This window comes from Muntiacus reevesi, chromosome 12 (assembly GCF_963930625.1).
Source record: "Muntiacus reevesi chromosome 12, mMunRee1.1, whole genome shotgun sequence".
Taxonomy (NCBI): domain Eukaryota; kingdom Metazoa; phylum Chordata; class Mammalia; order Artiodactyla; family Cervidae; genus Muntiacus; species Muntiacus reevesi.
Window position 1 is genome coordinate 78,126,369 of NC_089260.1, and position 13,969 is coordinate 78,140,337.

The window sequence follows — 13,969 nt, forward strand, 5'->3', positions numbered from 1 at the left end:
ACTAGTGGTTATTTCCAGTCTAACCTGAAAGCAATTTGGTCTCTTTTCTTTCAGGGTCTTATGCTTCCTTTGGTCTTAGAGCTTCAAACTGAGGAGGGGGAGGGGCAAGGGTTCTGAAAGAGGAGGGGATCCAGGCAAGGAAACAGTGTTGCCTTTGAACATTTTAAAAATAGTTTATTCTGGGGAAATGGTTCAAGAGAACAAAAGAAGGTGGGTCAGATTTTAGGAGAAGTGATGACATTTTGTGAGAAAATAGCAGTTGAAGGAAAAAGCAAACTGAAATACAGCATGAGTTTAAACAGTTGATGATAGAGACAGAAGTAGGAGCATCATGCCTACAGAGAGGGAAATACAGTTCTACCATTCTGTTGTCCCCAGGACCGAGCAGAACTTAGTTAATTTAACTTACTGGTTTTCAACCCATAGCATCAACCTGTAAATAAAACACAGGACACTTTGTTGTGTTTGCATAACAAATTATAAATATTATCATCACAGGTAAAGCAAACATGCTATTGCCCAAAGGTGAGCTGTACAAGGGGAAAGACAGAACTGGGGGCACAAGCAGTCTCAGGCATAAAGAAAATGATGAGATTAGAGTGAAAGTGAGTACTGTAGCTATGTCCTATAGCTAGTATTTCTTGAGAGCTTCCGTGTGTTGGACATTGAAGGCTGCAGATGTGTTATTATTTGCATCATCACGAGCAACTCCACGCAGTGGTGGTTATCATCCAGTTCCTCATCATACAGGTGAGGAAACAGAGGCCCAGGAAGGTTGAGTAAATTGCTCAGGATTGCAGAGCTAATAATATACTGAAGAACAAAGCTTCCAAGCCAAGTGGTCCATCTCCAGAACCAAGGCTTTTAGCCACTAGACTACTACTTCTCCCTTCAATAAAAGCCAGCAAAAATTGCATGGCATTACAGAAGAGAGGCAGCAGAAGTGATGAAATGAATATGATGTATTGGAGGGAAGAGGGATGAGAAGTAGTGGGGGTAGGAGTTTATCTTCCTGCCTCATGCTAGGGTGCTAAAATGGATCTACAATGGATACAGCAGATAAACATAATGTCTAGAATTATGGGGGCAACATTCCTGTGGCCAAAAACTGTCTCTGGAGAGGGGAACTGGGGTTAGAAAAGTTGAATTTCTGTATTTGAGATGCTATCATGTCCACATAGTATTTTCATAACAATATTTCCATTTATTTAGATGAAGCTTCAACTGTGTAAATGCATTAAAACATGAAATTCAAAATCATCTTTATATCTCATACATTTGCTAAGTGCTTGCCTTATCAGAATTGTTGTTTTCAGCTTTGAAGGATTTTTGTTTTTTAATGAAAAGCATTATAAATTTTAAAAGTTAAAAATTGTCCCTGGTGATGTTGTCCTGCATGGCCGAGAGAAGGTGTGGAACTATTAGAAGCAAACTGTATTTCAACCCTGCTTCTGGTAGGGAAGGAGAGTGTCTGAAGTCAGGCAACAGGAGCTTTGATCCTCTGGAGTCGGAAGGAACAACTTGGAGTAAATGAATCAGGCGGCAGGGTGCCGGGAGGAGGCTGTCGGCCTCTCTGTGATGGTGTTCTTTGTTTTGCAGGACTAATCTCAGAAATGTTGCATTAGGCTCAGTGCTGTGCATTTTTAGGCTGCAGTATTTTTCCATCTGTATACTTCATGAAAGCAAGCACTTTTATGCTCCCTTTAAAATGGGAATCTCCTATTTGAATTGCCTGGTGAGGACATTTGAAGTAATTCATTAAGCATACATATGCATGCTCTATCTCCATCTATGTAGCTATCAGTTATCCTTTCCCTACTCACCTGCCTGTATTAGTCTGCTCAGGCTGCTATAACAGAATAGCATAGACTAAGTGGCTTAAACAAGAGACATTTCACACTTCTGGGAAGTCTTAAGAGCAAGGCAGAAACACTTCCAGGTGATGGCCATCTCCTTGCTGTGTCCTCCTCACATGGTGGAGAGAGAAAGCTTTCGTGTTTTTTCTGTTTTTTATAAGAGCTAATCCTATCATGACAGCTCTACCCTCATGGCCTCTTCTAAACCTAGTTACCTCCTAAAAACTCCATCTCCTACTTCCATCACACATAAGGGGATAGGGCTTCAATATATGAATCTGTGGAGGGGGACAAAAAAATTGTCTTAACTCTCTATATCTGTCTGTCTATCTGTCTTTATGTGTAGAATAATAACAGTGGCTTATAATTCATTTCCCTGTGTTATTTTATCCTTCCAAAACTCGTGTGAGGTAAATTGGCCATAGGAAAATCACTGATTTCACTGAAACGTTTGAAGGTTGGATTAACTTTGTGATCACACAATCAATAAATGATGATGCCACAATTCAATCCACATCTTCTCCACCCTCCTTTCCTCTTCTCTTCTCCCTTCCCACTTTCTGACTTTCTTCCAGCCGCATTATTTACTAGCTTTTCCCTTAGGACATTGGTGTCCTTCTTCTGGGCCTTGCAGAGGTTATTCCCATTATCTGGAATGCTTTTTCCTCAGATATCTGACTCAGTTCCCTCCCGCTACACTGTTCAAACTCCACCTTCCCAGTAAGACTTATCCTGTTCTACTGTTTAACTGGAACACCTTGTTTCTCTGCCCATGCACTGCTCAATCTCTGTTGCGTTTGTTACTAGGCTTCCCTGGAGGCTCAGTCAGTAAAGAATCCACCTGTAATGCAGGAGACCTGGCCCGATCTCTGGGTCAGGAAGACCCCCTGGAGAAGGAAATGGCAACCCACTCCAGTATCCTTGCCTGGAAAATCCTGTGGACAGAGGAGCCTACAGGTGGGCTACAGTCCCTGGGGTTGCAAAGAGTCTGACACAACTTAGCAACTAAACCACACCACCAGCTTGTCAGATAATTTACACTGATTTCTGTTCTCCCCTCTGACTACAGGATAGGCTACAGAGAGTCAGGAGTTTTGCCTTTATTGAACCTCCTGGAGGCCCAGCAAAACTCTAGGGTCTGCTAGAACTGGACACAGTTATACCTCTTATGTTTGGTATTTTAGCAGCCTATCTCAGAGCCAAGCCAGTTATTGAAGAGAATCTTTTCTGATACTTTAAGCAGTATGATCAACTTGAAGTAAACTTAAATTTTCAACAATTACAGAGCAGGCATGGACTCTTCCTTTGTTTCTCCAGACACATGAACCTGGATACAAAGTCCATCCTCTCTGGGTGAAGTGGGAACATACAGAGATGACTGGCCTAAGTTTCAATTGGATCAAAAGATGCACAAAAGAGACATTTAAACGTTTTCAAAAACGAAAACCATCAAGTGTGTTTCCTCTTCACACATCAGGGATTGTCTGGCCTCTGGTGTGGTTCGAGTGGTGCAGGGGGAGAGAGAGAGACATAGAGAAGTAAGGATGAGCTGCCCTGTCTCTGCCTCCTCTGGACCTTAGTTCTTCCTGGACTGTCACTCCTTACACTCAAAGCAGATTTCAGAAGTCAGCACACATGGTCATAATGTATGCCTAGCTCCACAACCCAGTCACTGGGACCCAGAAAATTTTGCAACCTTAAGTCTGCCTCAACACATCATGACTCATATATATCAATGGGTAAAGACACACAAACAGTAGTAGATTAACAGGAATAAGTTTTTACTTATATATAAATTACCTATATACATATTTGTCCATAAAGCTGGGAAAGATAAGTGTCCATTGAGGCAAATGGGTAGGGGGAGAGGAAGCAGCTAAAGACAGCTGTAGAACTTGCCAGTTCCAAGTGTAGGGAAAATATCCAGAAGTTTGGGTCGGCCAAGTTTACAGTCAAACCAGGGATGGCATAGTGGATGATACATGCAGATTACTTTCCATCCTCCACATGGAACTTCTCAATTCTGGTATGTAGTTCTGAACTGGGCTCAGATACTTCTCAGCCTGCACGACACACACACCCACCTTCCTCACCCATGCACATACAACACACACCTACTCGTGCATATCGCTGAGCGTGTGGTCCTTTGGCTCATTGCTGCTAAAGGCAACATCGTGCTCCTCCAAAGTCAGAGGGGTGCCCTGAGTTGGGGTCCCAGGAGTTCTGAGTGCAGACATTCCTCTCTAAATATATATGGTGCTATCCCCCATCGTACTACGTGGGTTTGGGCTGGGGAGGCCTGGGTGCTTTGTGTGAATGGGACAGCAGAAGTGTACCCAGTCACAGCGGGTGAGGTGCTGGCCCCCGTCACCCGCTCTGTGCTTTGCATATATGAGTTCCGAGCCCAGTGGCAGGTGCTGACACTGGGGCCTCCCATCCGAGATGAGATGTGGCTCCTTCCATGTGTTCACCCATGGTGTATTGGCCAGGTGGGTCCCAGTTGTACTGATGGGAAGTGTGGCTACCAGGTCCTCCATTCCTGGGAATGATGACGTTCCCTCCTATACCACCACCACTTGGATCTTGGACAGGTGGACCCCTTGTGTTTGGAAGTCAGGTGGAACTTCTAGTGGGTTTCAAGCCAGGGGTGGGTCTCACAGTTGCAAATCCAATGGATGCAGTGTTGTTCTAGTGAAAAGTTGAAATTGACTTGTCCCTTGACACAAATTTCTTCTTCATGGTGATGGGATTTGTAACTGTAGATTGTCTACACTCATGTGGGTCCTGGGTGCAGTGATGGGAAGTGGTAACACCCCGACCTCTAACCATAAGGATGGTGGTTTCCCCTGCCGTGACTCTACCACCTGGACTTGGCTGAAGGAGACCCCAGGCGTTTGGATTCAAGTTGGAACCAGATATGTGCCCGGATGCTGGGATGGGGGCTTGCTGTTCCTACTGCAGCAGCCAGCTGCAATGAGATGAGCCCAAGGTGATCTGGCCACAGTAGGAACACAGGTGGTGCTGGGTGTCCCACACAGTTCTGTGCAAAAGTGAGGTGGGCCAGATGCTTCTGAATAAGTGAGGCCTAGGGCATTCACACCAACCCAAAACTCCCACCAGCCATAGAGGCTGCAGCCCCATCAACAGTGGGCCTCATGTGGTACTAGCAAGACAACAAGCTACTGTCTCCAGGACTGGGCACTGTGGTATCCATTCCAAAACCAGAAGTAGCAGATACATCCCTGGGGAAAATACCTGAGCTGTAGACAGAGGGCGGCTGCATGTTGATGGTGGTGGTGGAAGACAGGGGATCTGGTAAACCCGAATCCATTATCCTTCCTCTGGGTGGCTGGACTGCAGAAGAGGTTAGCTTTTCATCTTGTGCTAGGGCTAATGGGTTTCCCAGTGGAATAGACTTGTTAGGCTTCTTCCTGTTGTTGGCCCCAGATGTGGGTTCAATGGTGAGTTCTGGGTTTCAAGCTTCACTTGAAACATGGGTACCTCTGTTGACCACGTCCACAGGTAAATAAGTCGAGGCTCGGGTCCAGGCATCGCTGCCACTGGGTGCTGTGTTCTCAGAACCAGGAAGAGCCATGTGGTATGAGTAGTGGTTGTCCTTGGAGTCAGAGGTAGACTAGAAAGTAAAGTCTGAGGAGGAGGTGCATCCATAGCTTTGATGTCAAAGACTGGTTTGACATCTGTAGAGATGCTGACTGCTGAAGCATAGATAACTGCCGAAGCCATAGGTGGGGGGCTGGGGGAGGCAGGAGCCGAAGCCATAGATGGGGGTTTGGGGAAAACAGGAGCTGAAGCAATAGATGGGGGGCTGGGGGAGGCAGGACCTAAAGCCATAATTTGGGGACTGAGGGAAAGAGCCAAAGCCCTAGAGAGGGGGCCAGGGAAGACAGGACCAAAAGCTGTAGATGGGGGGCTAGGGGAGAGAGTGGGCAGAACCCTAGATGGAGGGATGGGGAAGACACTGGCTGGAGTCCTACACAGTGGGGCCGGGGAAGACAGGACCCAAGGCCGTAGATGGGGTTCCAAGGGAGACATTAACCAGAGTCCCAGGTGGGGGCCCGGGGAAGGCGCCAGCCGGAGCCCCAGATGAGGGCCCGGGAAAGGTAGCAGCCTGACCCCCAGGTGGGGGCCCGGGGAAGACGAGAGCCTGACCCCCAGGTGGGGGCCCGGGAAAGGCAGCAGCCTGATACCCAGGTGGTGGCCCGGGGAAGGCGGCAGCCGGAGCCCCAGGTGGGGGCCCGGGAAAGGCGGCAGCCTGACTCCGAGTGGGGGCCCGGGGAAGACGACAGCCTGACCCCCAGGTGGGGGCCCGGGGAAGGCGGCAGCCGGAGCCCCAGATTGGGGGCCCGGGAAAGGCGGCAGCCTGACCCCCAGGTGGGGGCCCGGGGAAGACGACGGCCTGACTCCCAGGTGGGGTCCCGGGAAAGGCGGCAGCCTGACCTCCGGGTGTGGGCCCGCGGAAGACGACAGCCTGACCCCCAGGTGGGGGCCCGGGGAAGATGGCAGTCGGAGCCCCAGATGAGGGCCCGGGAAAGGCGGCAGCCTGATATCCAGGTGATGGCCCCCGGGGAAGACGGCAGCCGGAGCCCCAGATGAGGGCCCGGGAAAGGCGGCAGCCTGATAACCATGTGGGGGCCCAGGGAAGGCGGCAGCCGGAGCCCCAGATGAGGGCTCGGGAATGGCGGCAGCCTGACCTCCGGGTGGGGGCCCGCGGAAGACGACAGCCTGACCCCCAGGTGGGGGCCCGGGGAAGACAGCAGCCGGAGCCCCAGATGGGGGCTTGGGAAAAACAGAGGCTCTCTGCTGCCCATCAGTGGCTGCAGATGTAGGGTGAGGGTTGGTTTGGGAGTGAAAGGCATAGTTAAAGATTGAAGCAGGGCAGGAGACCGTCGGCACAAATGGCGCTGGTGGTGTCTGGTCTCCCTGCAGTGCGTGTCTGCTCCACCCCAATACCTGGGGGAGACTGAAAGGTTACAGCATGAGCCGGGGGAGTAGTGTCCATGTCAGTGACGTCCTGATCTGAAGGAGACAGGAAGGTTACACTTGGAGATGCTGTGACTGTGGTGGTAAAAGGGACTCCAGTAGAAGTTGTAGCAGGGGGAGCGATGGGGCGGTCTGGAAGAGGGGTGAGTAAGTATGAGGGAGGGGGAGAATCTACACACATGGGTGTTGGGGATTCATTTTTGTCGGAGGGTGGCTGGAAGGGGAGGGTTGGGGTGCTCAGGGGTGTGGAGAGGTCAGAAATAGAAGGTGGTGTTGCTCTGACTGCACACGCAGTGCCCGCATCCTCCTTGAGGGCAGTTCCCACAGTGGGATTGGAAACTGGAGGCAGAGCATCTGCAGGACTAGCAGAATGAGAGTCCACGGGGGCTGTGTGTCTTGCCACCCGATCCACATAAGGTGTCAGGCAAGGTGGAAGGCCAGCCAGATTGGGGAATCTGGAGGACAGGTCGGCCAAGTTGGTGGTGGTAGGAGGGACCTGCAACGTGTGACTGACCGGAGGCAGGGAGCCTGTGGTCCCTGGGGCAGGCGGGGCGGCGCTGCGGCGTCGCATGGCCTGCCTTGGATCCCTCAGGATTCTGTTCCTCTGACGGTCCCTGTTTTGTTTCAGGGTGCCCCGGGTTTTGGCGCGAGTCATGGCTGGAAGCTTCGGAGGCGGGGGAAGGTCACTGCGACCCCAGAGCAGCGGCAGCGGGGGCGGCAGTGGCGGCAGCGGGGTCGGCAGTGGCAGAAAAAGCGGCGGGGGCATCGTCCTCTTGCGGGGGCGCCCACTGCCGGCGGCTCCCAGGGGAGAAGAGCTTCTCCGCGGGGTGTCTGAAGGTGGCTCACGCTGCAGCGCCTTCCCGGACATCAGTGACTCTGGGCAGCCGGGTTGGTGGTCTTCACCCAGCACCACTTCTCCTGGCCTCTCGGGCAGCAGGCTGCAGCGCGGACTTGGGGCAGAGAGCACCGTGGCCAGGGGGCCAGGCTGCGAGGGAGGCCGGCCGTCTCCAGCAGTGCCGTCTGAGCAGATGGCGGGGCTTTGGGAGGAAGACTTCGTCCGAGACACCTGGGCTTTCTCACTGAAGTTGCCTCCTGGGTGCCCCGGAAGGAGGTTTGGAGGCTCGGGAGGGCAGTGGAGGGGCGGGAGGAGCCCGCCGGTCTCCTGGGGCCTAGGTGTCATTGTCATAGCCCCGCTGCGGTCCGGACTCATCTTTCCGTTGTCCTCTCCTTCGGCCTCTGTGTGACCTTCCTCCTCTGTCACGCCTTCCCTTTGATCTTCCTGGACCATGGCCTTACTCTCCTTTGCGCGAGGAAGTGGGCGGTGACTGGTTGGTACCGGCTTCCCAGCCTTGGCTACCTGAACAGGTAGCTCAGGGAGTGAACGCAGGAGAGTAATTTTGCGCCCCGGTGGAGGAATTCTGACGGTTCTCGAAGGTCCGAACATCATGGAATTACGAGTGGACAGGACGGGCTGCTGCTTCGGCCGCTCCCTCAAGTTCGCCAGGGGTAGCCCGCCCACACGGGAGAGTACCCAGCCTGCTGGATTGGGTACCACCTTTTCGGCATGCTGTAAAACCCGGACGATGAGGGCACTGGATCCTGGTTGAGCAGCCTGCGACCAGGTTGTAAAGCAGGAGCTGGGGCGGCGGGGTGACCCCGGCCAGATGTGGTGGCACCCCGAGGGCGCAAAACCAGCGAGCGCCGGCCCAGCGGGCGCCGGCGGCGGAGCACAGAAAGAAGTTTACACAGTAAATTGCCCGTATTGTGCGCCAAATAACCCGAGAATAGAATGTGAAACTGCGAGAGCGTCTCCCTAGCTTCTTACTCCTCTCGCGGTCAAACACGCCCTGGAGAGAGGAGGACTCAGCCTGGCAATTGTGACGCGTCCATGGTATACGTGTCACAGAGAAACTGCAAATTCCGGGGCAAAGGGCGGGCCCCAGTGCACGACCCCTCCCGGGCTCTCTAGCCGCTGAGACCTCCCACTGTGGGTGGCAGGTGTTTGGCACCAGATGGGCCACCGTGCAGAGACTCTTCAGGACCGTGGGGGCCTCCTTCTCCAGAGCTCATCCCATCTAGCTCCTCATCATGCAGCCCCCTTGGTGCCTGCGTGTGTATCTGCCGGCCCTTCCCTGCCTGGGTCTCAGAGACCTGTGCAAAGCTGACTGCAGGAGCCACCCACCCTCCCGGGGGTGGTCCAGCACCTGTGGGGACCTCTCCAGCTTCTCTGCGAGGCCAGGAGCCAGGAGCAGCTTCTCCGCCGCGGCTCCTCTGCCATCATCACCAGCCGGAATGCAGAGCCCTCACCTGGCCAGGTGCTGCACCCCACCACGTCCTTTTCTGGCGGGTAAGCCTCTTTCTTCACTTCTTTTTAGAAATTTGGTACAACAGTTAAATCTTAGACTGTTCTTCAGGGTGTGCAGATGGTAATGGCTTAGCCAGGTTGTGACCCAAACCTGCTCTGGGCTGTGGTGCCTCCCCGCCATACATGCTTCACGTGTTACTGCTCTTTTCTTGTCCTCCTTATGGCACTTAGCCCTAAGTGTCATACCTATAATGAGTCTATATCCTACCCTGTAGGTTTTCTTTTGCTCAATTCATGAATTGATCACCTGCTGCGTTGGGTTCTGATCTCAGAAGAGGCAGGTTAAGGACCACCAGTTGTCAGCATAGCACCAGCGGAGGTTTTCCCTTTGGTATAGTTTGAAGGATCCAGATATGTAAAGATGATAGTCTAGATAAATCATGGGCTTTCCTGAAAGAAATTTACCAGTGCATTATTCTGTATGGATTAGAAGCCTGTTTCTGTGGCCTTCCTGGAGTGTGTTCAGTAAGGCAGCTCATTCATGTTGAGAAAGCAAACACATCACTTATTGCAGCTTCATAGTGGAGCCCTGTGTCAGCTTCAGTCAGTCAGTACAGTTTGGTCACTGTGAGCATGTCAGCTGGGTCCACTCTTTACTACCATATATAATTCTAAAGATTCTTATGCCCAGGAGAGAAGTCACACTCTTGGGTGTCTAGGACAAGGGAGACATGTTATTATTCACAAGGTAGAAGCTTCAAAAGAATAGGATAGGACTGAAAACTCCTAGTCTAACATGGCTTTATCGAGTTTGAATCTTGTTTCTTTGGCTTACTTCATTGGAGTGTTTTCTTTCTCCTGGGCTGACATTGTGTGTTACACAGCAGGCATGTGACATGTAGAGGTTTCAGAACCCAGAATTGTATTGATCAGTGAAACTTTATTTATATATTTTAGTTTAAAATCTATTTAAAATAACACTGGACATAATTCATATATTATAAATTAGTTTGCCCTCTGCTCTTGAGATTCTTTTTATAGTATGTCAGAGTAAATTTGGACTTCCATCCCCAAGAAGATTTGAGATTGGAGGACACAGAAGGTTTTTCTCAGACCTAAATTATGTCTGAAAAAAGCGAGAAATATCATAAGCCCTATCTGACCTCTCTAGGAGCAGAAATGATTTACAGCTGTGGCATTTAACCATAATTCCTTGATCTCATTTGAGAAGAGTTCAGTAAGGAACAATCTCTTCATTTTTGTTTCTTCCTTATTTTCTTGTCTTGCTTACCAACAATCCATTGTAATCCATGGATTGATATGGCAGCAGGCTGAGTGGTCTCTGGAGCTCATACAATTAACTTTTTTCCCTAAAATAACTTTAATTTCCTTGTTTTTCAGCTCCTCTTCTTTCCTTGCCCTTTGCTATAACCAGAACTCACTGAAAGCTAACTGGCTTTGTGCAGACCCTCCTTAGGACAGTCTTTCCTTAGTTATTTTATTCATCACTCGGTTTCATTTTTTGCCTTCTCGAAATATGTTGAAATCTTTCTGTAGTTGATGACTTCCACAACCTCTTGGCTTTTACTGGCTTATTAATTTTGGTATTTCTACACTTTTATTTAAGTATGGTTTCAGAAGGAACAGAAAGTAAATGTGTCCTAGTCTGCCATCTTGAGCTGAAAATCCCTGTCAGTTTTAGCATCCAGCATTCCCATGGGGTGGGGCGGGGACCTTGGCATTAATAGGTGTAACACTCAAGATTTCAGCTTTTCTTGGGCAGTCACTAAGGACATAGTATGTGGTAATTTCTAATGGGAAAATAATAACTATTTCATGGAATTTATTTGAGGATTACATTAGATAATGAACATACAAATGCTTTCTAAAGTTTCAAAGTCCATAAAAATGTTTCTTGTTATTGATTTGGTGCTACTTCAGTTTTACTTGACAGTGATTCATGACCTTGCTTATGTGAGAAGATGCCTTCTGAAACAATTATGATCATTTAAAATATTTGTTTATTTTAAATGTTTACTTGTGTAAGGAGCTGTGCAGAATGAACTGGGCATCCCCTGCCCCCTAGTGGCTAAAAAGCTGCACACAAAACACTTTTAACATTTCCAGAGTGACTTGGAAAGGGCTGAGAGCTGGGAGACGCCGCTCTAGGGGACTTGCGTTTGTGTACTGCAGTCTGTAATTGCCTGTGCCGAAAGTTTTAGCCCCTCTTTTTTTTCTGGCATGTTATCTAAAGCTGGCTAATTAGCATTCTTAAGAGTAGATCATTTGTTACTTTGAATTAGGTGTGTTTTGTTCAAGGACAAGTTAACATATGTCAAGTCATGCTGAATGTAGAGTCTCATTTTCATACAAAATAATGAATATCTAAAACACTTGGAATTTGTGTTTTAAAGCGTGTCCTGTGAATTGTTGAAAATCAGTAACTTTGTTTCGAGGTTTATTTAAGGGTAAAATTATTTTTTTCATTTTATCTCTCGATCTCAAGATTTATGTAAAATCCCATATGCTGAGTCTGTTCTTTCCAGAAAGTGAACTGAAACATTTATCTAGAAAGCATCTCAGTTCTGACCTCCTGGTCTTTTGTTTTGAAGCAGGAAGACAGCTGAAATTTTTGTAGTTTTACACAGCCATGATGTTGTTCTTACTATACAGATATTGAGAAAGTTTCTATTAGCTGATCCTTAGAAATTTTATAAACACATGTGAAAAATTTTTACAGAGAGAAATGGAAAGTTCAGTTAATATTTTCATTGCCCAAAATAAATTATGAATTGTAGATGCATTTTTAAAATTTCAATTGAAAGTTATTTGGAGGAAAACACAAAACATAACAAAGATAGAAAGAACAAAAATAACAGAAGAAGGTGTTACCTGGAAAAAAAAGGAAAGCAAATTGTTCCTCATGTGTCCTGAATTATAAGCATTATTGTATTAGAGCAACAGTTATCTCAGGTAGAGAAAAAAAAAGGTTAGGCTTGTACACGTGTTTCGTTTCCGGTTGTATATTTGTTTTATAGTTTAATTATGTTTTGGGAAAGTGTGACTAAGGCCTGTTTTAACACAAGTCAATAAATTAGACTGCATGCTTTTGTTATAATAGACATGTTAACATATGCGGTTCTTCATAAAATAAGTTTTTTTTCATATATTTTGAATCATTTTTTTCCTATTTTTCAGCCTCTAAATGTGACCTGTGCTTATAACTGACCTTACCTGTAAGTACAATGCTGTTGTCCTTCCTAGTTTTTTACTACTTTATTTTTAATTTTTACCCTCTTTTAAGAATCTGTTCCAAGTGGAGAAAATCAGAGTGTGACAGGAGGTGAGGAAGAGGCAGTGGATGAATGCCAAGAGTTAAATGCAAGAGAAGAGCGGGATATTGAGATAATGATGGAAGGCTGTGAATATGCAATTTCTAGCGCCGAGGCCTTTGCAGAAAGGTTGTCCAGAGAGCTGCAGGTGTTAGATGGGGTCAGCCTTTCTTGTAACGTGTGGCTAGTGATGTGTGGTAAGCTGAGGAGACTGGTGATGTTCATATTCTGCTGCCGCTGCCTTTGAGCCTAGACGGTGGGATCGTTGCTGTCTTTCCCTAGAAGCGCATCACCAGCTGCCTCCCTCTGTCTTTCACTGTTCTTGGTCCAGAGACAGAACCATTCCTATTAGGCCAGTGAAGGCAGTTGGCTGAGGTTCTGGATTTGGGGAGGTTCTTGATATGAAGTGATGGAAGTAGAAAGTAGCCAACCTGAAACCACCCTGGGGGTTGATTCCCCCAGCCTCTGGAACACTTCAGAATAGTTCAAGGCAAGAGAATAACATTTTTGTGGTTTGGGGGGAAAAAAATAGGTACAAGTTAGAAGGAGAGAGAGTGAGCTGAAAGAAGCGAATCCTTTACCCAAAGAGAGCAAAATAGTGTAGTGAAAACAGGAGAGCCAGGGCAAAAGGATGTTTGACGACTCCTCTGAACTGCTGTGGAATAGATGCTGTTTATTTGTATGCACATATCTGAGCTTGTACCTACATGTACATCTTTAGGAAGTAAAAAGCTACAAGTAGCACCTGTCTTATGAGAAAAATCTAAAATGAGAGTGTTTTGTGAGGGGGGTGTCGTTTTGTTAGGCAAAGTATGAATTTAAGAAAAACTCTGAGAATAAGGAATGTTTTTAAGACTTAAAAGAGTGTTGGCATTTTATACATGAAAGGTACAGAAGTTGTAAGGTTGAACTGAGGTCCAGAGATTACACCAATAGCCCAAGCTTACAAATTTGTAGAACTCTCTGGAAGTAAAGCCTAGAAGAGACTTCAAGATGTTGAAGTGAAAATTGTCCTGGATCAGTTCAAGTCACAGCTCTGCTGCTTAAGATTCAGTGGGTCAGAGCTCTGCTGCTTTACAGTTGGGCTGCACCTCCATGGGAGTTATTATGAATAGTATATAAAATAACATGTGAAATTTTAGCATCACCCATACAATGATATTATTTTAACTCTTTATCCAAATTTTTTCCTCATATCATGTTATCTGCCTTCTTAATGTGGCTTTGTGGTTTGTATTTTCTAGTTAATGTTGCCTCTGTGTTTCAAGTCATCATATTACTTTGCAGCTTAATTTTGGGTTTGAAAGCTTCCATATTTCAGGGAATTGAGAATCAATAGAGTCTTTAGAAAATATTAATAAGGGGTCGGTGGTTTGTTGCTACTTTGTCTGGAAAAAAAAAGTAGTTGCAAATGAAAGAGAAAAGAAAGAATATTGTAGAAGGAGCTATCTTATGGCAATAGACTCTTCCACATC

General features: G+C 47.6%; 2 protein-coding genes across 2 annotated transcripts in view; both read left to right on the plus strand.

Annotated features, from left to right (window-relative positions):
- The window catches only part of LOC136144766 (uncharacterized), a 54,801-nt gene extending 42,402 nt beyond the window's left edge, over positions 1 to 12,399 (plus strand). The window contains exons 4-5 of the mRNA XM_065902617.1: positions 7,486 to 9,204; positions 12,361 to 12,399. Coding sequence (XP_065758689.1) covers positions 7,486 to 7,940 — 455 coding nt within the window. The 3' untranslated portion in view covers positions 7,941 to 9,204; positions 12,361 to 12,399. The remainder of the gene's footprint in view (positions 1 to 7,485; positions 9,205 to 12,360) is intronic.
- Positions 8,303 to 13,969, plus strand: part of LOC136144767 (exocyst complex component 1-like) — a 41,127-nt gene continuing 35,460 nt past the window's right edge. The window contains 5 exon segments of the mRNA XM_065902618.1: positions 8,303 to 8,384; positions 8,469 to 8,605; positions 9,080 to 9,204; positions 12,201 to 12,220; positions 12,467 to 12,654. Coding sequence (XP_065758690.1) covers positions 8,303 to 8,384; positions 8,469 to 8,605; positions 9,080 to 9,204; positions 12,201 to 12,220; positions 12,467 to 12,654 — 552 coding nt within the window.